Below are 26,478 nucleotides of genomic sequence, written 5' to 3'. Positions count from 1 at the left end.
CCAGCCACACAGGAGGGGATCTCTATCTTAAAAATACAGCAGTCCTCCTTCTCCTCCTCCTCCTCGTCACTTTCTGTAGTTTCAGTTACCCACGGCCAACTGCAGTCTGAAAATATTCAATGGAAAATTCCAGAAATAAACAATCCATAATTTTTAAATTTGCACTATTCTGAGTAGCAGAACAAAATGATGAGATCTCGTGCTGACCCCCTCCATTGCACATGGGACATGAATCATCCTTCTGCCCACTGTATTCACACAGTACATACTACCCACCCATTAGTATCAGAAAAACAAAGTATGTAAGAGTTAGGTACTATCTGTGGTTTCAGGTATCCGCTGGGGGTCTTGCAATGCATCTTCCCATCAATAAGGGAGGCTACTATACTCCTTTAATTACTTTGCAGTTAGTAAGGGTCCCTCCTGAGCCCCGAAGTACAAAGATTTAGGGTGTTAGAGGGCTCTAGTTAAGAATTTTGGCTTGCTTTTTAATGTAACATAGCCAAGTGGTTCATAACTTGGAGACAAGGATCTGTCATACTGAAAGTAAGTGTTCTTAACTTTTCTGCTGAATAAACACCCTAAAGAGATCTCAGATTCCTGTGGTCTGTCTCCTGCACAGCTGGCCATGCGGTGGGTTTGAAATGAGTACCTTTGGGCCCACTGCCTGAGTGAGGCCCCTCTGTGCCCTTCCCTTCCTCGGCCCTGCCGCCAGGTTCCTCAGCCAACCCAGCCAAGCTCCGTGCTGCCTTTCTGGTCCCGTCCCGGCTGCCTCCCTTGTTGTCCAGAGGGTGCCGCCCCCGACCAGATCCTCGAGAATCAGGATCCTTGCAGCATCACCGAAGTCAGACAATAATAATAATAGCAGCAGTGGATGAGCAGAAGCCACGTTTATTAAGCATCTACTCTGTGTCTAGATCTGGGCCAGGTACTTTTTCTACCTCATCTACTTGTTTCTCTCAACAGCCCTGCAGGGGATACTGAAGCTAAGAAGAGTGAGGTGATTTGCACAAGGTCACCCCGCTAGAAAGTGACAGGATTCCACCAAGGTCTATGTGACCTCAAGGCACTGCTCTTTCCACCACACAACACTGCCTCAGTGATGCTCCTTTTGTCCTGGCCCCGCAGGACCAGCTGGAGTCCTTTGGACACGGGAGATGTCATGGCTGTTGGGCCTTGGGGCAGGAGGGAGGCAGCTGCCTGGGGCCGCCACACTGCTCTGACTTGCTTCAGACGTCAGCATCACCCCACGGGAGCCAGAGGGGCACCGTGCTTCCTGCCAGGCTGACCATGATGTTCCAGGCAGAGATGGACAGCCCAGCTGGATGTCACTTAGCTAGCTAGCTAGCTGGTTCTTCAAAGATCCCCAAAGCTGGAAGAGGAGTGGTGCAGAGAATGTGAAAACAAGCCCTGCCAAGTCTAGCTGAATGTGCTCTTAATTCAGGCAAACACCGAAGCCCGGAGCTGTCCAAAGGTGAGCAGGACTTATTCATGAGTCAGTGAGTCTTCTGTCACTGCAGTGGATGTCACTGCATTCACTGAGACGGGAGCTGGCTATCCAGTCCTCAAATACCTGACAAAGGTGCTCGGGCTCGTGGGAGAGGGATTGGGGATGGTGTTACTCCAGAATCCCCCCAGCTCGGCACTGGGCCCCAACTACTTATAAAGAGGGTTTCTACAGCCACCACAAAGTGCTTGTGCAGCACTGCTCACACACACAAGGGTGGAGGCTGCCCTAGGTGGACTCGGGAAGAAGCTGCCTGTTCTTCTACTGGTCAGCCAAGACACAGGGGAGGATGGGTGAGTAGGAAGAGGGGAAGGGTGCTGCTTCCTTTTCCCCAGGTGGGCACATGTTCTACATAGAAGATGGGATGGATCCAGGAAATGACAACTACACCCAGGCTCAAGCTCCCAAGGCCTCTTGGAATAGCTTCTTCTTCCTGATTTGCTAAGTGACAGCACGTGGGGCTGTGAACAAGGCACAAATGACACTGGAGTCCTGCGGATGAGTGGCAACATCGCCATGGTTGCTCAGGAATCAGACCCAGTGACCTGAAGAGATGAGGTAGTTAACTAGTCTGTTACAACATGATTGGTATTAATTTCCTTCCTGCCTCCAGAGATGAGGAATCATCTATGGTGAGGTAGAGTGAGGGCTCTGAGTTACATGAGTGCCATGCCAGTCCTCAGGGATGCTTTTAAGGCCCACATCAATTGCTGGAAGCTGAGAAGGTACCACCTGCCCCTGGCAAGGGCAGGACAATGTGACAGAAAGAGCATGAGGCTTGGAGTCATAAGCTCTGACTTTGATCTTGATCTTGTAGGTACTGGCTGTTCACCTCTGGGTACGTTTCTTTCCTGTCCTGTGGAGGTGGGCTGCTCCCATCCCCTGGGCAGCCCTGCACGCACCCTAGAGGATTTAGTGGGCCTGACAAAGGAAGAGACAGCCCTTCAGCTTTGGTTTTTGCCTCTACCTCAAGCCACCCTTTAGTAATTATTATTACTCTTTTTCTCCTTTCCTTGCCTTTCCAAGGGGCATATTGCCATTGAGTTTAATAAATCGTTAAAACACAGCAGTCACACAGCATGGTATTGGTACAAAAACAGACATAGAGACCAATGGAACAGAATAGAGAGCCCAGAAATGAACCCACAAACTTTTGGTCAACTAATCTTCGACAAACGAGGCAAGAATATACAATGGAATAAAGACAGTCTCTTCAGCAAATGGTGTTGGGGAAACTGGACAGCAGCATGTAAAGCAATGAAGCTAGAACACTCCCTTACACCATACACAAAAATAAACCCAAAATGGATCAAAGACTTAAACAAAAGACAAGATACAATAAACCTCCTAGAAGAAAATATAGGCAAAACATTATCTCACATACATCTCAAAAATGCTCTCCTAGAACAGTCTACTCAAGCAATAGAAATAAAAGCAAGAATAAACAAGTGGGACCTAATGAAACTTACAAGCTTCTGCACAGCAAAGGAAACCATAAGTAAAACAAAAAGACAACCTACGGAACGGGAGAAAATTTTTGCAAATGAAATCGACAAAGGCTTGATCTCCAGAATATATAAGCAGCTCATACGACTTAGTAAGAAACAAACAAACCACCCAATCTAAAAATGAGCAAAAGACCTAAACAAGCAATTCTCCAAGGAAGACATACAAATCAATAGGCACATGAAAAAATGCTCAATATCACTAATTATCAGAGAAATGCAAATCAAAACTACAATGAGGTATCACCTCACACCAGTCAGAATGGCCGTCATTCAGAAATCCACAAATGACAAATGCTGGAGAGGCTGTGGAGAAAAGGGAACCCTCCTACACTGCTGGTGGGAATGCAGTTTGGTGCAGCCACTATGGAAAACAGTATGGAGATTCTTCAAAAGACTAGGAATAGACTTACTGTATGACCCAGGAATCCCACTCCTGGGGATATATCCAGAAGGAACCCTACTTCAAAATGACACCTGCACCCCAATGTTCATAGCAGCACTATTTACAATAGCCAAGACATGGAAACAGCCTAAATGTCCATCAACAGATGACTGGATAAAGAAGAAGTGGTATATTTATACAATGGAATACTATTCAGCCATAAAACCTGACAACATAACGCCATTTGCAGCAACATGGATGTTCCTGGAGAATGTCATTCTAAGTGAAGTAAGCCAGAAAAAGGAAGAAAAACACCATATGAGATTGCTCATATGTGGAATCTAAGAAAAAAAAACAAACAAAGCATAAATACAAAACAGAAATAGACTCATAGACATAGAATACAAACTTGTGGTTGCCAAGGGGGTGGAGAGTGGGAAGGGATAGACAGGATTCCAAAATTGTAGAATAGATAAACAAGATTATACCGTATAGCACAGGGAAATATACACAAGATCTTATGGTAGCTCACTGAGAAAAAAATGTGACAATGAGTGTGTATATGTTCGTGTATAACTGAAAAATTGTGCTCTACACTGGAATTTGACACAACATTGTAAAATGATTATAAATCAATAAAAAATGTTAAAAAACAAAAAACACAGCAGTCACAAAGTTTCTCTACTTCCTATCCGGAAGTCCTATTTGCCCATGGGGATGGAGTGAGGCCAGCTTGAATAAGCCCTATCAACGCAGCCATGACACTCACTGTATTTTGCTGCCTAGTTACACCAAGATGCTGGAGAATGCCCCACCAGCCAAATCCCCAGGGAAAGGATGGGCCCTGTGTCCAGGAACAATCACCAGCAACCTGAAAAGCCTCACAAAGTCAAACCAGAGAGCAATTTGCTGAAAAATTCCCTAGCCTCCAGTCCTGGAGGCCCTGCCCCATAGGGGGCTCCTTCTCAGCAGGGCTTTGAGCCGAACTAAACAGATGGCAGAGGGCAGTTCCAGATGCCAGGCTCCTCTTCCATGCTCCTCTGTCCTGATATCAGCAGCCTCCAGTGGCTAATTAAAGTTTTTATCACCACAGGACTGAGGTCAGGGGCAGAAAGGCCCAGGTATGTTCCAGGTCCCAGTGCCTGTGTGTCTGTTTGTCCGCATATGTGTGTAGGGAGAGGACAGAGGTGGCTGTAGCTTCCTCAAGGTCAGAAAACCAGCAGCAGCTGGGAACTGCCCTGCCCTACAGTGTCGCTGCAAATTAAGTAGGTCACGTCCCACTTCCTGGGTCCTTTTCATTCCTGCAGCTCATAGAAGGAAAACTACTTCCCTGTTTTGGAGGGGAACGAGATTGAGGGAACCCCACATTCCACCTCGCCAGACCTTGTTCTGTCCTGAGAACATGGTTTAAAATATTCTAGTCACAGACAGGCTATTCAAATAAAATAGAATTTCAAACCACATGGGGCTTGCTGAGGCATTCAGGCTTCTAGGATGTGTGAAAGGCAGGGGGAGGGGCAGAGACAGCCCCTGCCACTCTCCCATCCTTTTTATTACCAGCAGCTGCAATGCTAGACACATCCGAGTGTGTCTCCCAGCCACAGCCCTACGCGAACAGTTCTGACAGCGAGTGAACACATGAAAGCCACCACGAGGCTCCCCTCCCCAGTGGCAACTTTAATTATTTGAACTGGAGCTCAGCAAAATGAAAATAAAAATAAAATAAAATCTGAGTAAGTTGCAAGCAGTTTCCCAGTTTCCAGCAGAAAATATAGATTGTGGGTGGGGTGGGTGGGGGACAAGAAATCCCCCAGGGCTCCCTTGTTTACGGCTGGGCTAGGCAGAGGTCTTTAAATATTCATGCCCCATATGCAACCCTGCAGAGCCATGGAGGAGGCAGTGTCTGCACCATGGCCAGACAGCAGAGAGAGGCAGCTGGCTGAGGTGGCTGCAGGGGTCTGAAGGGAGGAGGCTGGAGCTGGCATGCTTTTGGAATATCCTGGAAGCTGACTGCCACAAAAGCACACCCTGACTATGTCTCCATTGTTGGTGGGCATCTGACCTGGCTCCACGTGGGCTCTAAGGTGCTCTCCCAGCCCCTTTTGTCTCCACCACCTCTGTCCCCCACCCCATCATGTCTAACCCCTTCTCTGACTCATCTTTCTAAAAGGCAAATCACATCATGCTCTTTGGCAGCACAGGTAATGGAGGCTAACTTTCAGCATGGGCTCAGAACAAATTTCGATCACAACCAGAAAGGACGCCTATGGCCAGCCACTCTTAAGTTTCAGTGTGCATCCAAATCACCGAGGGCGGGGTTTGAAAATACAGATCCCCAGGCCCCAACTGGTGATGTCATTCAGGAGGTCTGGGGTGGGACCCAAGAGTCTGCATTTATTACATTTTCCAAGTGACTGTAACTGGAGAAACATAGACCTACTGGTTAGCTCATAGCTAGATTTTCAAGAAAATGCACTGAAGGTGACACCAGTTTCTCTACGGGAATCCACTGATGATTGTGGGTTTCTTGAGGGAGCATTTTGAACTACTATGCAATTACTTCAAGTCCCTGGCGGTCGCAGGGATCAGGACTGTCAGGGTTTAGAGAAGGTGCTCAGCGGGGGGTGTCAGGCCCAGAGCTCAGCTCAGCCAGCCTCCTGACCCTCTGGGCCTGACCCTCATCAGACATCTTTACCCATGGCTCTACCTAGTGTCCACCTTCCTGCACTGGGGCCCCATAGCCAGCGGAGGCCTCTTTGGAATTGGGGGGTTTGAAGGCCCCGAGTCAACCTCACAGTCTCACACAGCAATGCAACATCTGTTTCCCCATCACCGATGTTCAGCCAACCTGGAAGAAGGAAACCAACTTCCCGCCTTTTGCACTTAGGACTGAGTGAAATAAATGGCAGGGCTTACAAACCTGAAAATGCATATTTCTATTTTGGCCATTTATTTTTCTGATGAAAACATTTCCCCGAACATCGAGAATTAAAAGGCCTATCAGCCTGAGATGAATGGTATGGAAACCTGAATTTGGAATAACTGAGCAGAATGGACTCACTGCCTTCCCCTCACTCCTTGTGCTGAGCCAAGTTCCGTTCCCAGCAGGAAATAGCAGAAAGAGCCCAGAGCAAATCTGACCAGAGGAGTAATAAAACAGCCCAGTACAACGAAACGCCTGTTTAAGCTATTGATCAACCCAAAGGTTATTAGAAAAATGATGAAGTATTAAAAAATATCATTTTTACCTTGACATTTCTTTTTCCGAAATCAGGCTCATACGAAATCTAGTGAAAAAGACATTTAAAGATGAAATGCTTTTAAGGATTCCCCCTGTCCTCTCAGATGGGCCAACCAACCTTCCTCATTTAGATTTCCTATTAAGAAGCCTTACTTTCTAGGCGCTGCTCTGAGGCACCCAAGAAATATCAATGATGACTGAGTAATTCCACCATCTGCATCGGAGCATGGTTTCTCAAATACAACTTAACGTAATGAATCCATTTATTTGTGCCCTGACTTCTTCCAGAAAGGATTTAAGGTGGCTCACAGAGACACATAAAATCTAGTCGGAGAGCATAACCTAGTAGAGGGAGAGAACGATGGGGCAAATGCCGAGTTAGAAAACCTAACCAGAAGTGAGGCTGCTACAAACGCCCATCACAAATCCCTATTTGCCTACTGGGTAACACCTCAGATTTAATTCAACCATTCTTCTGATTTAAACAAATTCTTTGATACACCTTTTCCATTCTTCTTTGTTTTATGTCAGTTAGCTTTAATTTCACAAAAAGCCTTGAGGGCTTGATTTTGCCTGTACCTCTAGGCAGGGGAAGCCTGTTTCCTGCACCACTGCTGGTCCAAACCCCACCTGCCTGGGATTTCTACCAGCCCGTGGAGGGGGAGAATCTGGTCAGTTTCACAATGTCTGCAACTTGAAAGGAAATAAATTGTTCAGGGAGCACATAGCTATTCCTGAAATGAAGCCAGAAAGAAATTTCTCCTGTGAGTTTCCAGAAAGAGAGGACTGGCCAGATCTAAGCTATGTGTTGGCTTTCTACTACGTGCAAGATGTTGACAAGGTGCCTGGCGGGGAGCGCGAAAAAGCACAGGCATGGCCCGGCTCTCCCAGAGTGTGGAGCCTGGTTTTTGGCTAAAGTCTTCTTCCTCCCCCCCCATTCTCCTTTGTCTGTTTATACAGGGTACCAGGCATTGTTGGCTAACTGTTGTAGTACTTACTTTGTGCCAGACCCTGTGATAAGCCCTTGACATATATTAACCTATTTAAGCCTCTCCTTCTTGGGGTAGGCACTTTTATTGTCCCTGCTTTCCAGGCGAGCAATCTGAGGCTCTGAGAGGTTATTAACTGACCAAAGAAACTGTATAGCCAATCAGTGGTGGGAGCTGGCTTGGACTCAGGTAGTTGATTCCAGGGTTCACAAGCTTAATCACTGGGCTATGTGGGGGTCTACGCACATCTCCTGGTCTCTAGAGGATATGCTTGTGCTGAGAAACATGGCACCAGTCCACCAGTCCTCACACTAAAGAGGTAACAGCTACATGAACTGTTTGGGTAAGGTGGCTCTGGAGGTTCCTCACTGAATGCCACTGATGCCTTAGTGGAATTTATGTTAAGTCAAAGTTTTGCTGCTCTACAAAATTTGAAATGTATTACAAGAGACTGGTATTTTTACAAAGGACTCTGTAGAAAGTCGCTGTTATGCTCCCCTGTTATGTCTTGAAAAAACTTGAAGGGTTTGCTTAAATCAAGGTCCTACTGCAAATAGTTCAGCGCAGCTGAGTATGGTGTTTAAGGGAAGATTCCCTGCAGACGGGACTTCACCACGTTGATGGCTACTCTCTGTCTAGAAGATGGCACAAATGGCCCTCTTGTCCTCCCACAGGAGAACAAGCTGTCCGGCCATCAGGCTACTTTGCTCATCTGTGTGGGTCCCCCTGGAAGTGCCCAGGGTCTGAGGTGTGAGGAGAGGGCAGAGAACTAGAGGGACACAGACTTGCCTCGCACGGAGAGTTCTTCAGAGGCGCAGGGAACGTAGCACTGGTCGCCGCAGCACTTTCAGAAGTGGGGGTGTCAGTGGTGCCAAGCGACAGGGCGTGGCCTGGTGGAGAGGAAAAGGGTCAAAAACGTACCATCCTCGTGCCCTGAAGGGCCTTGGGGTGCAGAGTTAATGGGCCCTGCACCATTCCTCTCTAGCCTTGGAAAATCTCTGAGGACACTGGTTTCTGCTGCCTTCAATGGATAAGACAGACTACTTATCATTGCCTACAAAACCTGGCTCACGCCAAGGTCTTCATTCCATATCCTGTGATGTCCCAATGCCATACATCTGGGTTACTGCAAGCCCTGATCTCCCAAGGTCACCAGCTTCAGCCCATGGTCTCGGAGCAGCCCGAAGCATGCTGGGCTCCCTGGGGCCCATCTCTCCCCATTTCCAGTCATGCAGCGCTTTGCCCTCCAATGGTTTCTGAACTTTCACTCTCTTCTCCCTGCTCTGGAGCTAGGTTATCCTGTGCTCTGTGCCCTGACCAGGAAGACTCATTTATTGTTTCAGGCACTGAGCTGCCTGAAAACCTGGTGGAACATGAGCCCCCAGCCCCTGCGGTGGTGGGAAGATGCACCTGTAAACCTCCAGGAGCTGTGGGGTATCCTGCAGACAGTAGGTGCTATGGAGATGGGGCCAGAGTGAGCCCACAACTTTTAGGGGCCTCAAAGAATGCCAAACAGGACTTTAGTCATTCATATCTTCTTTCTATCTCTTAGCTAAGTCTTTATTGAGTTACTTCCAAGTAACAAATTCAGACAGGCCCAGAGCAGAGTAACTAGGACAGGCCAGAAATCTTAGAAAGCACGCTTCCCAACCTTGAGGAAAATTCAAAGAGCTGGGGTAATGTGACCAAGGAGAGAAAGGGCCTTTTGTGGTGGGTAGTTCACAACGGTTGTACTCAAATATCTGAAGGGCTGCCTCTTGGGGAGAGGATGAAGTTTAGTTCTGTGGGGCTCCAGGAGCCAGAAATCACGATCAATGAATAGAACTTACAGAGCGGGTGTGGCTTATCTCCAGCTAAGGAGATAAGCCACACCCTGGTGAGTGACTCTGAGCTGTTAAATGGGGCACTGAGAGCCCTGTCACTGGAGGTATTCAGCAAGGCTGGTCATCTGTTAGCTCTGGGTGCTGTCGGGGACTATCAGACTGAGAGCAGAGGCGGGAAGATCACGTCTAGCTTGGAGCTCCTGGTTCTCTTCTCTGCTCCTACAGATGCGGCACAGAGGATGCCATGTGGCGAGGACGCCAGGAGGAGAAGCAGGAGCCTCTGTCTCTGGGGGAGGCCCGGCAGAACTCCCCCGTGGCTGCAACAACTCAGCCTCCTTTCTAAAGGGGCCAAAAGCCAAATCACTAGATGCAGCTAGCTCTGGGGACCGAGGACAGAACTGCAGGGCTCTGCAATTAAAGGAATCTGTAGGATGTATGATCTTTGCTTGGAAAGACAGGAATTTTGGTATGAGGGTCTCTGGCTCCATAAAAAGCAGCAGGTAAATACAGAAGGGTGGGGGGTATAGCTGGGGAGGCTGGGCGGCAGGGAACGAACCAGATATGCTGCAAGGTTCCCAGGGCACAACCCAGGGCAGATGACACAAGGCTTCCCTGAGCCTCAGCCTCCCCAGTCATAAAGAGGGCTATGGTTTTCCTTACCTGGCAATGAGTCCTGTGCCTGACACTGAGTAAGCTTCAATAAACGTCCACTGAATGGACAGATTGTTACTATTGCTGCCGTTATTCTTGTCTTTTAGCTAAGAAAGATCCTTCATCAAAGTTCTCATTTTAAGGATCAAAAGGTGACATCAGCCTTGGCTTGATTTAATCATTCTAATGCCCAGGAAGGTCTGAAGAGCTAGCCGTGTGGGAGCACCCCAAGGCAGGTGGGGGGAGGTCCAGCGACTCTGGGGTGATGTCCCCAGTCTCTTGTCTGGCCAGGTGGGCACCAGGGGAAGGGAAGAGAGGGCAGTACCTTGGTGGTCCCAGAACTGGGCATCCTTTAGGGTCCTGACTTGCCACTGAGGCGTGTGGGGTAACAATGAGTTTTGTGTCCAGCCGCAGAAGCCATCCTCAAAATTGCAGTAAAAACCAGCAGGGAGCTTACCTGCAGGGAGAGCATAAAGGCACGGTCATTTCCAGGACTGCTAAAGGCAGAATATGCCAACATCAAGTAAAACTGGCTAGGCATGACCAGTTATCCTCATTAATAACAGCTCCCCAGCCAACCCTCCTAATGATGCTCCTGGTGAAGAGAAGCCCAGTCCCTAACTTGTACACATGCTGGTTTACTCTCCTGCTCTTCAGAAAATAACAATAACAACAACAGCTCCATAGCACGGCTACTGTTAACCCAGTTTTATACATGACAAGGCAGAGGCTCAGAGATGTTAAGCAGCCTGACCAAGGTCACACAGCCAACATGTAACTCAGCTGGGATTTGAACTCAGCTCTTCTGCTTCTAAATTCTGTGCTCTTTATACAGACTCACCATGAACATGACCCTAGAAAAGCTAATGTGTAACTCATTGAAATACATTTCTAATGGTTGGCACACTAAGAATGTGGTGGTGGCAGTGGTAGTGTTGGCTGGGAGCTGGTTTAGATCCCTCAAATCACCCTTGTCTGCAGATATACGTATTGTTCAAAGCTGTCCACCTGCTCTCCTTTATTTCCCAAACCCCTCGCGGTTAAGTGAAGCTGGCTCTGGCCAATGAAACGTGACTAGAAGTGATGCGTGTTTCCTCTGGATTGAGACTGGGAAAAGCCCTGGTGTAATTTTCAGTCTCTCTCTTCCCCTGTTGAAGCTGCCAAGGAGAGCTCTCCCCGGGGGCACTGCTGTGCGATGGTGGCACGTCTGCCAGCAGGGACCCTGAGAGATCCTGTGGGGCAGAGGCCCCTCTCAGCGCAACCCTCAGGGGATAGGTACTTTAAACGTTACGTTAAACCACTGAAATCTGGGGGTAGTTTATTCCTGCAGCATAACCTAGCCTATCCTGACCAAGCAAATGCAGGCCCTGGGGCCTCTTTATATCATCATCTGTTAGCTCAGCATAAAGGGCCCAGTTATGCTTTTCTCTACATCAGCCTGACCTCAGGTCCCATTAAAGAGGCCACAGTCAGCTCCATAGACCATATATTTCCCCCGGCCCACAGAGGGAGGAGGGCAGGGGAAGAGAGTTAGAGACAGCTCACTCTCTCCAGCTTATGTGGAGAATGGCTGCAGGGAAGGCTCTCAGCTCGGAGGCACTAGTGGGACGTTCCAGGCTATCCTGATAGTGCCCAACAGCCCCTGCTAGGGGGGCTGTCTCCCTGCAGGGGGAAAGGCACTCTCCAGCTGGACCACTGCTCTCTGTGTCCTTCCTGTCTCAGCCTTCTTGGCAACAGCAGGCTGACAAAGAGGGCCCTAACGCTCCCTGGCTGTGACAGCACCTTAGTGAATTATTACTCATCTCCCCCTGATTCTCTGTGCATTTCACACAGAGGCAGAATTATAAATTAAAACAGGCTGTCACTGACTTTGAGCATCTCTTCCCATTTATACCCCCCTGAAAAAATCATCCCCCACCCAAGCCCCACATGTTCCTCTGATTAAAAATCCAAAAGCTAAGGAGATCTTTTTGTTTTATTTTTCATGCCCCCCTCAAGGGACCTTACATTCAATTCTTTTGCAAAAACTAACTGGTAGCTGGAAGTGACCTTCCATGAAGTGTCTTTCACACGTCTGTTTTAAACCCCCGACTATGGTGGAAGATTCCAGTAGGCGATGGGCTCCCAGTAGAAGAAGGAGGCAGGACTGAGCAGGGTCCTGCACACCGTATCCCTACGTCCTTACCCTTTTAGGAGCTGGAGGCAGAGGACTGACTCAGCCTGACTTATGGGTGTTGGTACCTCATCAGAACTGGAATCTGGACACCTGGACCCTACTCACAGCCTCACCGCTTGCTATAGTGTGACCTCAGGCAAGTCATTCCCTTCCCCAGAGCCTCAGCTCCCTCATCTGTAAAGTGGGGTAATACTAGCATATATTTCACAGGGCTGTTCCAGGACAAGGTAAGGGAGAGAGTGTGGAAACATTTTGTAAACAGAATTGAGCAAATACAGAGTGGTGGTGGCATTATTAATTGTCATTCATACCTGGGACAGGGGAATTCATTAGGGATGGGCTGAAACAGCCAACACTGCCCTATGGGGCAGAGACAGGTCCCTAGCTGTCTCTCTAGAAATGCCTATACCTTCCACTGGGACAGGAATAAGAAGAACCCTTGGCATTCTCTCCTTCTGGAAGCTTATCCTTATCCTAACTTGGCAGAGGATCCAGGGTGAGCTGGGATTGGAAGCCCCTTTGTTTTTGGTTGATTGAGTAAAGGAGATGAGGTAGGCAAAATAGTTAGGTCAACCAGCAATTTATGTGACAATTAAAACCTTGAAGGGTGGGCGGGGTGCTGAGAGGACTTCCACTACTTTAAGTGCATGAGGGCATGTGCTCAGCAAGAAGCCAGTCCTGAGGAAGTCTGTGGGGTGGGCGCCAGTACAGACCCATTAGCGGATCACGCTGGGTTGGGGAAATTGCTGCTGGGACCACTGCTGAGCACAGTGCTGGCCCTGGCAACAGTCTTTGATCATCGCTTTCTCGGTTCATCCAGCCCAAGCGCCTACTCAGTGCTTGGCACATTGTCGGACCTCAAAACTTATTTGCTGAATGGAATGGGAGTGGGTTCAGTCCCCTAACCTTTTGCCAGTTAAAGTGTGGTCCAGGGACCAGCCATATTTGCATCACAATGTGAAACTGTTAGAAGTATAGAATCTCTTCCCCCTAGGCACCCCACTCCACGCTCTACTGAATCAGAATCTGCATTTTTAATGCCCTCCGGGTGACTCCTGTGCACCTTGCCGTCTGAGAAGCACTGCTCTAACCCACCCTCTTCTTGGGCTGCAGCCAGTTATTTCGTTGGCTGGATGGCCAAATCGGCCGTGTGTGGGTCAATCAATCCCACAACATTTGGCAATTATGACACCTGATTCCACTCTAAGAGAGACAAATTGGTCGAGTCATGGAGATGTGACCTCAGCAGCAGCTGCAGGAACTGCCAAGTATAAACTCCAGGCCAAATGACACTGCTTCTTTTCCTTCCTGTGTGACAACTCTGTTAGCATTTTTGATAAATATGTGTTATACATTTCCTTGAAAATATAGAGTCATGGGAAAAATGCTAGAAGAAATACATCAAAATATAACGGTTATCTCTGAATGTCTGAGAGGAAGGATTATGGGCAATAGTTATTTTCTCCCGTGTACTTTTTTTGATTTTCCAAATATTTTACAACCAACATGTTTTACTTTACAATAAAGAAATAAACTTTAAAAAAGTGTTTTTGCCTGACAGGGAGAGTATCCCCACCAAATAGACAAGATTTTTGAGTACGTGGAGGGGAAGCGAGCTGCCTGCGGTACCTGGTGAGTCAGTGACCCATCCAAGGGATGAAGTGGGGCCACCTGACCCTTTCCCAGTGCACCGCATGCCATCAAGGCCATTGCTCAGGATACTCAGGGAACCCTGAAGGCACCTTTCAATGGGTTTCAGCATCCTGGGATGTAAACGTGGATTGGCACATTTAATTAGAAAGAGGGAAGGTGGGTGGTTGGTGGTGTGTGGGTTTGGAGGACAGGGTGTGAACGGACACATGCATGATTGGATGCAGAAGGACAAGGGCAGCACCACCTCTGTCCCAAGTTCCCTCCTCATCCAGAAATGCTCCTCAAGGTTGAGTCTGATCATCTGAATGAAGCTCTAGTGTGTATATGTGGAATTCCTTCTGGGGAAAGTGTGGAGAGTTGAGCCTGGGAGTTGGCAGGATATAACCTACTTTTCCATCTAAATTTCAACCATTGCAGGACTTGGTTGAATACCCTGGCTCAAGGTTAGTGACCCTCATGGGGGTTCCTTGGAAGACCAGGACATCCCCACAGGCTTAAAGTGACCACTGCTCAGAGAAAATGTTCTAAGAGGTTCCAGACCACCTGGGAAGGACCAGATGAGGTCAAGAGCATTGTCCTTAATGCATCACAGACATCAACACAGCAGCAGGCATCACATTCCAACTCATACTACAGGTGAAGAGAGTGAGGCCTAGATGGTGGGCATGAATGATCTGAGTTCCCCTAGAAAGATGGTGGCAGAGCCTTGGACCTTCCCTGCCTTTTCCTGGACCCTTAATCCTGGGGGTGGTACATTAGCTAAGCTGTGCTGGAAACTTCTGGAAACTCATAAAACAAATGAGTTTGGCTTGCAGTGGTTCAGAGTGTGGGCTCTGGAGTTATACTGGGTCTGAATCACTGCTCAGGCCATGGCTCACAGTCTGATCATGGACTCCAGGTTCCTCGTCTGCACGACGGGTAGAAAAGCATCACACAGGATTGCTGTCAGGGTACAACAAGCTAATACATGAAGAGCGTTTAGAGCAGCTCCTGGCATCTAGAAAATGCCCAATAAATGTTAGCTGTTACTGTTACTACTGCTGTTATCTTCATGGGGATGGTTTCCAAAATCAACAGCAGCCAGTGTGGTAGTGAAAACAGCAAAAATGCCAGAGAGAAAGGGGCACACAAAAAAGGAAAATGATTATTTGCTGAAAGTACTGCCAAGATCAGAGTGGCAAAAAGATCGGAATCCTTTTAATTGAATTTCTATCAACTGATTTCTGTAGCAAAGAGTTCAGTGCGGGTGTTCTCCAGGGTGGAGCTGTCATTATGAGAACTGGTCAGATCAGCTTTAAAGTATGGCTGAAAAGGCTTCTGGGCCCCAGGTGCCTGCCCTCCTTATGGGAATCAGGCTGCCCTCAAGCTTGGAGTTGGCCTTGAAAATCCATTAATTGCAAGCCCCAAAATGGTGGGAAAGTGCCCTGAGCCCACAGTGATGGGCTGGATCCCACATGGCTCAAAGTCTAATCATGGCTGTCTTCCTGACATGCTGTGTGACCCTGAACAAATCAATTACCTTCTCTGTGCTTTCATTTTCCCAATTGTAAATCAGGGCATAGACTGCCTGACCTGTGTCCCAGCTAGGAAGTGGGTATCAAAAACTTTAAAAAGGCTGAAGCAAAATTACACAGCTCAGAGGCACAGCTGGAAATACTGCAGAGACAAATAACTACAGAGACACATACAGGTTTCTGCCTGGGGCACATGGGCAGGCCTGGCTTCTTCAAGGCCCATGTGTGCAGTGAGAGCTCCGTGAGAAAGCCAGGAGCATTCAATAAGCAAAGGGCTTACCTGCAAATCTTTACTGAGTTTTATCTAAACCACCACAATTCCATCATTTGGAACACTTCACTGCAAAGTTTTGTACAAAAAGGAAGTTTTTCTAATTGAAAAATGGATTTCTTTATTGTTTCATTTAAAAGGAAATATGCAAAACCTTTCTCCCCTCAAGGGAAAAATCTGTCCTCCAAATGACCTGGAGGACACTGTTAACTTTTTAAAGCAATTTGGCAGGTCACAGCGTCTTGGGGCCAGTGTATGTGAGGGGAGGGGCATTTGCTCCAGTGTCCGGGCCGCACAGCACCCCAGGCTGCTGCATCCTTTCCCGGCTGCGACTGCATTGTTTCCCTCCCACTCCTGTGTTGGATTTTCAGCACTTCGAGGACAGGTGCTGTGTTACTCATCTCTGCTCCAGGATCTAGTGCACTTTCTAGCTCACATGACATGTGTTCTATAAGTGTTTGGGAAAGATGTAAAAACCTCTGGAGTGTTTACTCCTAGCTAGGCAGTTGCTGAGGACACTGTCTTCAAGTGGTATGAGCACTGAGCTGGGAGCCTAACTCTGCCCCTAGCTACTAGAGATACCTCAGCAATGCTTTCCTCTAGGGAGCCCAGGTTTCCCGAATCATTTATCCATATTAATCAACAAAAAGTCAGTGAGCACCTATGCTGCGCCAGGAATCATCCGAGATGTTGGTGTGGGGAAGAATACCAGACCCAACCTGCCCGCAGTGAGGGAGAGAGACAGGGAGGCCACCTCCATGAGAGGCAACGGATGCACGCCCACTAGGACTGCTAACATAAAAAGACAGGTAATAGTAAGTGCTGAGGAAGATGTGGAGAACTGGAACCCTCACACATTACTGGTGGGAATAGAAGATGGTGTAGCCATTTTGGAAAACAGATTGAATGTCCCTCACAATGTTAAATATAAAGTTACCATACAAACAAGCAATTCTACTCCTAGGTAGCAAATTTCATTTCCAAGAGAAATGAAAATATCTGTCCACACAAAAACTTGTACATGAATGGCCACAGCAGCATTCTTCATAATAGACAAAAAGTGGAAACAACTCAAATGCCCAGCAATTAATGAATGGATAAGCAAAATGTGGTATCTCCATGCAGTAAAATATTATTTGGCAATAAAAAGGAATGAAGTACTGATATATGCTACAACATGGATGGACCTTGAAAACATTATGCTAAGTGGAAGAAGCTTATCACAAAAAGACCACATAGTATATGATTCCATTTATATGAAATGCCCAGAGGAAGCACATCTATAGAAACAGGAAGTAGACTAGTGGTTACTGGGGCTAGTAGTGGTGAGGGGGAGGGGGAGAGGAGGGGTTGGAGACTGCTAGGTGTTTCTATCTGGAGTGATAAAAATGTTCTAAAATTAGATCATGGTGACAGTTGCACAGCCCTGTGACTCTACTAAATACACTAAATCATACACTTTAAATGAGTGAATTTCATGGTGTATAAATTATATCTCTAAAAAGCTGTTAAAAATAATGAATGTCGTGGCAGATGGATAGATGCACCATTTGAAGGGGTCCAGAGGAAGAAGAACCAACTGTACTTGTGGGAAATGGTCAGAAGAGGCTTCCCAGAAGAATTGACTCTTGAGCTGAGTTTTAAAAGAGCAGGTATGACTCAAGGAGGAAAAGGGTACTCTGGGCAAAGGATAAGCTGATCAAAGCCAGAGAGGTGGGAGGGAGCTGAGAAGTGGTTTGAGATGGCTGGAGCTGGGGCACATAGAAGGAGGGGAGGATGAAAGAGAAAGAGGCAGGTGGCGGATGAAAGAAAGGCCTAAAAAGTGAGAGTGGTCCGGGCGTAGAGTTGGGGCGTTCTCATGTCATGTGAGAGTTGGGCTTTAGCCTGCACGTTCTCTCTATGCATGAGGACGCCGAGAGCATGACTTACACGATCTTGCTTGGTTCTTAATTTATACGTTGTTTCTAGACCGCAGGTCTTAGCTCTGTCTTTTGAAGACTATGTAGCTTTTTAAAAGTTGCCACTGAGAGGACGCAAGTGGCATTGGACTTATGGGGGTTATTCAAGCTCATGTGCCTTGGGTGGGCTGTGGGGGGCAGGAGGGGCATATGAGCATGGAGGGGCGGGGCAGCCCCATCTACTCACTGCACAGCTGGCCCTCATCTTCTCCCTGGGCACAGTCCCGGTGGAAGTCACAGGCCTGCCCGAGCTGGAGGACTGTCCCGTTCCAGCATGTGAAGGAGCTCTGCAAGGCCATCTTGGATCCAGGGGACGTTCCTGGAGAGCACATAGAGACACACACCCCTGGTCAGCTTGGGTGTCCCAGTGGGAAGGCTTCAAGGAAAGGATCTCCCCAACCCCTGCCATTCACATTCCAAGGTTTGAGACATCACCAGTGATTTTAATCTGGCCCCAAATAGGGTCAACACCAGGAGGCTGAGAGGAAGTCAAAGCCCTAACCCCCCAGCCCACTGGCCATGATGGGAGTAGTAGAGTGGTCTGAGGTTAGAGCCACTTTGGGGTCCCAACCGTAGCTTTAGCGTGCCAGGTGGGCAGCATACAGGTGGGGTCTCATCTGCACACAGACAGCTCTCCCCTTAATGTCAAATTTGGGGTACCAACAGGCATATCTGGCCCAGCATGTGGTCCCCACGTTCTTGACCCCAGATCTCACCAATGGAGTGACTAAAACCTGCAGCACTTTCTGTTGTGGACTGACAGAACACCATGAGAGCCAGGCCCTGGGCCCTGGACCGGCTCCTCCACGACTGTCTGTGTGACGCTGACCCTGTCCCTTCTCCTTCTGGCTCCTGTCTCCCCATCCGTAAAAGGAGGGGTTTTGATGGTATTTCCAAGGTCTTGTCCAGTTCTGAAATAATCCAGTGGAGGAAGGGAGAGGCGACAGTTTAAAACAAACATGCTAGCAGATATTTCCTTTCGTATCAAGAGCAATGAGTTATGATACTTAATCAACCTGTGACCTCAGAGAGCCAGGCTTCAGCTGGCCTGGCCTAGCCTGCCAGTGAATGGGTGACTTGCCTGGGGTCTACCTAGCAAGGGCCTGGTTGCTATTTCTGACTGTGCCTGCTGCCACCCAACCTTGGTGTGGGATGGTGGGGGGCCTCTGGTCCCTGTGGAGATGAGCAGGCCAGGCCCACTTGGGTTGACACCCAAGTCTAGTTGCCTTGTACTTTGTCCTCTTTCCTAGCTCTGTCCTCATTGTAGCTGGTGCCTCAACAGTCTCTCCACCCCCATCTGACCCACCTCAAAGCTCAGCTGGGTGGTAGAGAGGATTAACCAGGACCCTTACTTGGCCGAGTCCCACAGCTTCTCTGGGCCTCACGTAGGGGGTGGGATTCTCCAACTCTGGCTGTAAAATTAGATTCCCCTTTATTAAGTTTAATTTTAATAAAACCTCCCAGCTGATTGTGATGTGGGTCTCTCCATTAGATGATCTTTAACATCTAAAATTTCATTATCTTCTGGTTCCAAACAGCACTGAAACTAACATCAAGTCCAGCCTGTTTACTTCTAGAATCCTTCTGTGCACCTCAGCACATCCGGCTCTGTAAAGAAGCTAGGCAAGTCTTAACGATGCCCATTTCCTAAGTGGGGAAATGGAGTCAGAGGGGCTAAGTGTCTTGCCTAAGGTCACATAGCTGATAAATGGGATTCAGACCAAGACTGTCAGACTGTAAAGCTTCCCTCTCCATCTCATCAAAGGGGAGTGCTACAGGTGGCCCTGGGCCCTCGTCCCAGGGCTGTCCAGACAAGGCTCAACTTGTCAGCTGACGGCCGATGGCCACCCAGCACTGCAGGACCGGCCGCCAGCCTGGCTGGGTGCTCTCGGTGACTCCTGGGCATGGGAATCACAGGGCCTGCTTCCTCCAGACAATCATGTCGAAACTCTTTCACCTGCTCTGAAAGGTCCTCGTGATCTGGGCCCAGATTTCCTTTCCGGTCTCACCTCTCTCTGTTTCTCCCCATGAACTCTGCGCTCCAGACCCATCTGGCGTTGGTTCTACGCAGCCTGGTGCTAGAACATGTGTGTACGTTCCCATCTTCTTCACCAAGTTGCTTGAGCCTCCTGGTGTTCCCAGCACTACTTAGTACCTGGTCCCCAGGAGGGTTCACGAAAAGCCTGTGCAGTAGGTGACCTGTCTATGGCTGGTTGAATAACGGACCCCTCCAAGACCAATATCCTAATCCCCCAAACCTGTGGTGAAAGAGACTTTACTGGGGTGATTGAGTTAAGGATCTTTAGATGGGAGGTTATCCTGATTATCTTGGTGGGCCCAATGTAATCAGAAGGGTTCCCATAAAAGGACAGCAAGAAAGTCAGAGTGAGAAGCCGATGTGATGACAGCAGCGAGAGTCATGCTGACTCTGACTTTTAGGGAACTGCCTACTTCCTTTTGCCAGTGCGTCCATTAGGTTCTTCATGTCCTCCCACTGAATTGTATGAGGTTACTAATAAGAATGTGAAACTATTTACTACATACATGCTTGACATTTTCCCCAGTATTTTATGTGTATTTCCATTCTGTTTACAATGCTTCTTGATATCTAGGAGTTTAAAATTTGCACATAATCCAAACCTATCCATATTTTCCTTGGTGATTTCCTTTTTCTCCTGTGCTTTGGAGAGCCTGTTCCACGTGGGTCGGTAGGTAATGTGTGGGTCGCCCTTCGTAGCCTCTGAGCTGCTATCTCACTGCTGAGGTTGCCGACTCGTTAGGGAACACCTTCCACCACCAACTCCTTTCAGCATGGGAATGCAGACCTCACCCCCTCATCTGTGACATTTTCATGGATTCTCCCATTCCTTCCCCCTCCATGAACTGTCCTTTCACTTGGGCTTCTACAGCACATTACTTCTTCCTTTTGCGTTTAACGTGGTGGGCATTTAGCTGTTATGTTGTAACTAGCTGTTTGTATGCTTGTCTTCCTTCTCAAACCATAAGGGACTTGAAGGGAGGGGTCAAGGCTCCTCATCTTCATGAGTCTACGATCTCCCCACCTCAGCGTTTGGGACCTGCACTGCACTGAGGGTATCTGTGGAAGCTATCATTATAGCTGAGAATACAAAGGTTCAGAGTGGTTACCTGGGTTGCTGAGAGACTGGTGGAAATTCCACATGTTCACATCTTGTTCTCTATCCTTTGTACTGTGTCTGTCTGTGGGGTAACCCCCCTCCCCCCCGCCAGTGATGGGTGTCCTCAGGAATAGTGATAAAGGGTACGAAGGGGCAGGGAGTCAGTACCCCTGCTCTTCACTCACAAATCTGGACAAAGGAGGGGTCCAGTCGTGGGAGGGGAGTGCTGCTTTCACCCTCTGGATGCCCCAGCTCGATCCCCAAGACCTCTCTGCTGCACAGCCACAGCCCAGAGAAACCATCTCCTTCTACCATCTCCTCCCGATCTCCTTTCCCCGGCTGGAGACGTCCAGGCTCCTGGCACAGCCTCCTTCACACCACGGGGAACGTTATGCTTGCGAGAGATTCAGCTAGATAGATGCCTGGTACTCTGATCTCTACTGCCAGCCCAAACTCAAAACTAATGAGGCGCAACAAAAAACAACCGCTCTGTCTTCTCAAGTTCTTTTTTTTTTTTATGGGGCCCATAAATTCCAGGGAGGAAAACACCCTTAGTGCATGGTTTTAATCAAGGGCCTGAGTTTCCTAAAGAGCATCCTTTCTGTGGTTGTGAAATGATTGTTCTGGCTTGTGGAGTAGGGTAGCCTGAGCCCTGGATGGTTATAGCCTGCTCCACTGCAGCGAGGAAGGGGAGGGGCTCGGACATGAAGAGCCACTTCCTGCTGGCACTTCCCGATATCTTCTGGTCATGAGTGCCCATGACTCCTGGAAACCGCTGGCACACCAAATGCCCTAACTACGGAAAGATTAGGGAGAGCTAAGATCAAGCCACTCTGGGGAGAGCTGGTGCTTGGGGATCTTTTGTTTTTAAGTGTCTTCTCTATGGAAATTTATTTATTAACTTTGAAAAGGCGGTTCTTCCCAGAGTAACAATGTAAGTCACTGGGGCTAGTAAAGTGTCATCATTCCTCACCTCTGTATAGCATTTTAACAGTTCACAATGTGCTTTCTTAATCCTTCCCTGTTTGAACCTTATAAAAAATTGGCAGAAGTTATTATTATTCTTATTTGATTAACCATTAAGGCTGAGGATTAAAGAGATTAAATAATGTAGAGAGAAATGCTTTCTAAACAGTAAGGCACTACAAAATGCAACCAGTTACTTGCTAGGTGCTTGGCCTGAGGTCTCACGGCTAGTAAACCACAGGAAAACTCCCAGGTGGAGTTCCTCTCCCATGACTTGGATTAGCTAGCCCGCCGGAGCACACCCTGACTGCCCCTGGAGTCATCTGGGAAGTTAGAAATATTGCTGATGTTCAGTCCCCAACTGGACCAATGAAACCTGTATGGAGGACAGGCCCTCGGCACTGGTAGTTTTAAAAGCTCCCCGGGTGATTCTCACGAGCATGTGGTTGAGAACCACTTCCTTGGAGGCCTGGAGGATCTGCTTCTGAGCACCTATGTGTCTTTGGTGAGTCTTTTACCTCCATAGTTTCCCACTTCCCCCTGGTACAATGAGGGGGTAGCCTCAAGTCCAATCTCCAAACCCCTTCCATCTTTGACATCCTGATTCTGGAGCTGAGCAGTGGTTGTTGCTGGCTGTTTGCAGAGTTGATTTGCTACAGTTCGTACCATCTTTATTAATGCCGACCATTTAATGACTCCCCTGGAACCTGCTGCCAAGTCACTCACCCAGCAAGCTTCCCTTGGTTGCCTCAGTGTTGGCTTTTCCCACCTCAGTCATCTGTCATTTGCATCCTGGAATATCTCTCTGGAAAAAGCATACCACATTTGTTTGTCCATTTATCTCCTCTCTGGGTGTGGTAGAAATCAGTTCAGACTGGCACCCAAGACATGTATGGCCCGGGTCAGGTTATATGAACCGCTGTTGGATACCATGGGTGACTTACTGGGTTCACTCACTGGGAATGATTCCTTCTCCCTAATTGTGTATTCCAAACAGAAACCCACACCCTCTCCTTCAATCGTGTCTTAGAGATTTGATGCTACAAAATCTACACAGCTCTCCTAACTCAAATTTCTTTTTTAAACGAATGTCAAATTTTAGGGCACTTAATTAATTTTTAATTAAGGTGATTTATGTGGCATTAAAAAAAGGCACATTTGTATCAGCTTTCGGGCCATCTCCCACATGCTTGCTCTTGCCTAACTGATGACACTCGTAAAGGTGGAAAAATGGAGTGCTGCATCAGTGAGAAGGGGGTCTTGTTCTTAAATTAAAGAGAAGAGATGACAGGTGGGGCGGGCTGGCTTCTAGAGCGTGGGGAGGTCAGGAGTGGGGCAGGAGCCCAGAGGCTGGGCCAGGCTCCCACTTGCCAGTGGAAACTTACTGTTTCCTGGGACAAGGAGAATCAGGTGCTCAAGGGTAAACAAGCCTAGAGACATGAAAATGAATGGTGACACGACGAGGACGCAGTCAAACAGCGCGCACAGGCTAACAGCCGCCGCCGCTGTGCTGACGTTAATGGGGGTGTTGGAAGGCCTGAGAACTGTGTAAATTAAGCCTGACAGAGACCAGTCCTGCTGAGGGCTTTGGGCCTCGTAAATTGTAGTGTGGACAACCTCGTTAAAGAACTGGCATCTTGGATTCCTACTCAAAATGTAATTCAGTGAGGAGAGAGCCTAGCTATGGAGGGCCAAGCGGACTAGGTGAGAAAGCGCTGTGTGTTGGGAGTCAGGAGAACTGTTTGAGGCCTGGCCTTGCCACTAGGCCTGTGGGGCCATGAGCAAGTCACTCCTCTGGGCCTCAGTTTCCTGGTTTGCAGACTCTCCACAGCCAGCCACTCACATTTACCACAGGCTTAGGCTGTTGCCTTGATGGTGTGTCCACAGACCCTCTACATCGAAGCCACACGGGAGCTTGGGAGTCAGGCTGCTTCCGGGGTCCCCTGCAGACCTACAGAATCAGAATCTCTGGGGGTGGGACTCTGGGTCCAGTATGCTCCACAAGCTCCCTTGGTGACAACTGGCTGCACCGAAATCTGGGAATCTCTAGTGTGAGGGAAATTCATGGGTCTTCAATTCCTTCTCCCCTTGGAAGAATCCCAAGCCTTCCAGCACCACCCACTGCCCTCATGGTGACGATTCCTTCCTTAGTCCAGGATTCTCAGAGATCCCCTCCTGCCTCGATTCCATTCCTCTTACTACTCCAGCAGGCCCAAGGCACCACTCTGTTCGGTTTGTGTTGAGAGACCCTCACTAAGGTGCAGGGTAAATAATCCTAGGTTCCAGTCTGCTCTTCTACTTGCTGGCGATGTGAACTCTGACACAGTTCACAGGCTTTTCTCCTCTGTAAATCAGGGATGCTATCTAATTTACAGGATTTTTGTGAGGATCAAATGACATTGTCTACATAAAACTATATGTGGGGTTCTTATGAGCTAACTTCAGAGAATATTCCAAGGAGTTTGGGAGAATTGGCTGTGGAGGGTGGGTGGGAAGCGGTCAATGGCAGGGTTGGACAGGCCAAATTTAGGGGATCCCTCACATCTCGTAGTAGAGGTGAAAATCTACAGGGCCAGACCTTTCAGCAAAACAATCGCAGAAACAAACCCAATAGTAATTTACAACACAAATAATAGCTATGAGGGTAATTGCAATGATGAATTATCAAGATTATTTGTCTGTGAAGTCACCCCACCACCAGAATTAGCCTTCTGAGCTCAGCTCCCTTTGGGTCCTAACCCTAAACCTTTGCTAGTTTCCATAGCATTCAGTCCAAATTTGCACACCTGGCACTGCCCACTTCCCCAGCATCCCTGTGTTCCTGTGCATCTTTAGCTAAAGACCATGACTTGCAGTTTCTTGACTGCAGTCATGACTACGCCTTTGTGTAACTCGACTGCGTTGTCTAGAATCATCTTCTTCATCTGAGCAATTCCTCCCAACTCAGATGTCTCTTTCCCCGAGTGCTTGTTCTTCTTTCTTGACGAAAGACGTGTGCCTCCCTCTGGGGTGCTCTGAAGATCACTGTACACCTTTAACTGTGTACTTATCTCCCTCATCGGGCAATTATGTCTGCACTGCTGGCTTCTCCCACTAAATTTTAAATTCTTTGAGGCAGGGGGTCTGTCTTACTTATTTTATTTCCTGGAGAGTGCCTGGTACATAGAAAATGCTAATGAATGGATGTTGAAGGAGTGCAAAATAGATCACCAAGTTTAAGTAAAAGAATGGGGTGAGGTAGAATGTCTATGGATTCTGGAAACTGCTAATTACTTTAGGTTACATTGTAGAAATTCCACACACAACACATCTCCACCACCCCGACAAATCCCATTCAATCTTTGGACTATTGAACAACTATGTTTAGAGCTTCTACTAAGAGCCTGGGGTTAGAGTGGTGAACAGAGGGTAACATGGGTGACCTAATTTGATAGGTGGCCACATGAGCCTCTCCAGAGAGGTGGTATTTGAGCTGATACTGAATAATAAGAGAAGTCAGCCATGTGAAAAGGCTGTAGAGGAGCAGGAACTGCATTGCCGGGGTGGGAAAGGATGCTAATGATCTAGAAACAGAGCAAAGACCAGTGTGGCTCAGGAGGGTCACAGAGGGTCAGGAGGGCCATGAAGAGTGGCTGGGGAGGGAGAGAGGCAGAGGCCCAATCAGGCAGGATCTTGCAGGCTGTGGGAAGGGATGTAGATTTTGTTTAAGGAGTTTAGACAAGAGACCGAAGATAACTTGATTCACTTTTAAAAAGATCATTCTAAGTGATTTAGGAAGAATGGACTAGAGGGGCGATAGAAGTGGGAAACCCAGTTTGTAGGTCGTTGCAAGCGGCCCAGCAAGTGATGAAGGCAACCTGCCTGAGCCTAGTGACAGTGGAGTCGGAGGGAGGTGAGTGATATGAGTTTCATGGTGGAAGTGACCTTGACAGGACAAGCTGATGGCCTAAAGTGAAGCTGAGAGAGAGGGGACATCCAGGATGGTGCTAGGATGAAACTATGGCTGCCAGCTGACATGGCAGAGCCACTGAGGGCTTGTTTCAAAATCCCAACTCCTCAGACAAACTTAATCTCCATATAAACTTAAGAAAAACCACAAGGACTCTCGTAGGCCACCAGCAGGAAAGCAGTGAGTTTTGCATTTTCGCCGTTGAGCTCTCAGAAGAAATTAAAAAATTTCTTATCTCTTTTGTAGACTCAATACCCCTTGATTTTGTTGCATGGTCTTTTCCCCAAGGTTTCTCTGTGCGACATTTATCTTCATTGCTTTGCTGAAAAGACACAGCAATAATTTTATTTTTAATTTTATAAATGACCTCTGTGCACATTTACCATTAATCTTCCTGAAAAGCAGTGACATTTAACCATAATGCACCACAGCTTCCCATATACTATGTCATTTTCTCCTCTTGTTTGTTCAGTAAACAATGAACAATCTCAATCACACCTTGGAGAATTAATGCTAATCACAAACAAATTACAGCTACAACTGAGAACACTGGAGGAATATGCAGATTGTGCAGTGGAGAAGGCTGCTTGGAAAGGAGAGCAAATGCGAGTAGGAATCACTTAGACCACAGGAGTAGAGACAGAAGTGCTTATTATGGGGAGTGGCCTCACAAGGCACCTCCACCGAAGGGAGTTAAGTAGATTCAGCTTCCTGAAGACAGATGGGAGGTCATCTTGCCTGCATTCCCTCCAT

General features: G+C 47.9%; 1 protein-coding gene across 1 annotated transcript in view; it reads right to left on the bottom strand.

Moving 5' to 3' along the window:
- Positions 1-26,478, bottom strand: part of ALK (ALK receptor tyrosine kinase) — a 679,224-nt gene that overhangs the window by 118,232 nt on the left and 534,514 nt on the right. Inside the window, exons 6-8 of the mRNA XM_064494637.1 lie at positions 17,861-17,992; positions 10,427-10,558; positions 8,417-8,517 (exon numbers count right to left, since the gene is read on the bottom strand). Of these exons, the coding sequence (XP_064350707.1) occupies positions 8,417-8,517; positions 10,427-10,558; positions 17,861-17,992 (365 nt within the window). The remainder of the gene's footprint in view (positions 1-8,416; positions 8,518-10,426; positions 10,559-17,860; positions 17,993-26,478) is intronic.

Source organism: Camelus dromedarius, chromosome 15 (genome assembly GCF_036321535.1).
Source record: "Camelus dromedarius isolate mCamDro1 chromosome 15, mCamDro1.pat, whole genome shotgun sequence".
Taxonomy (NCBI): Eukaryota; Metazoa; Chordata; class Mammalia; order Artiodactyla; family Camelidae; genus Camelus; species Camelus dromedarius.
This window is presented reverse-complemented; position numbering and strand designations above follow the sequence as displayed.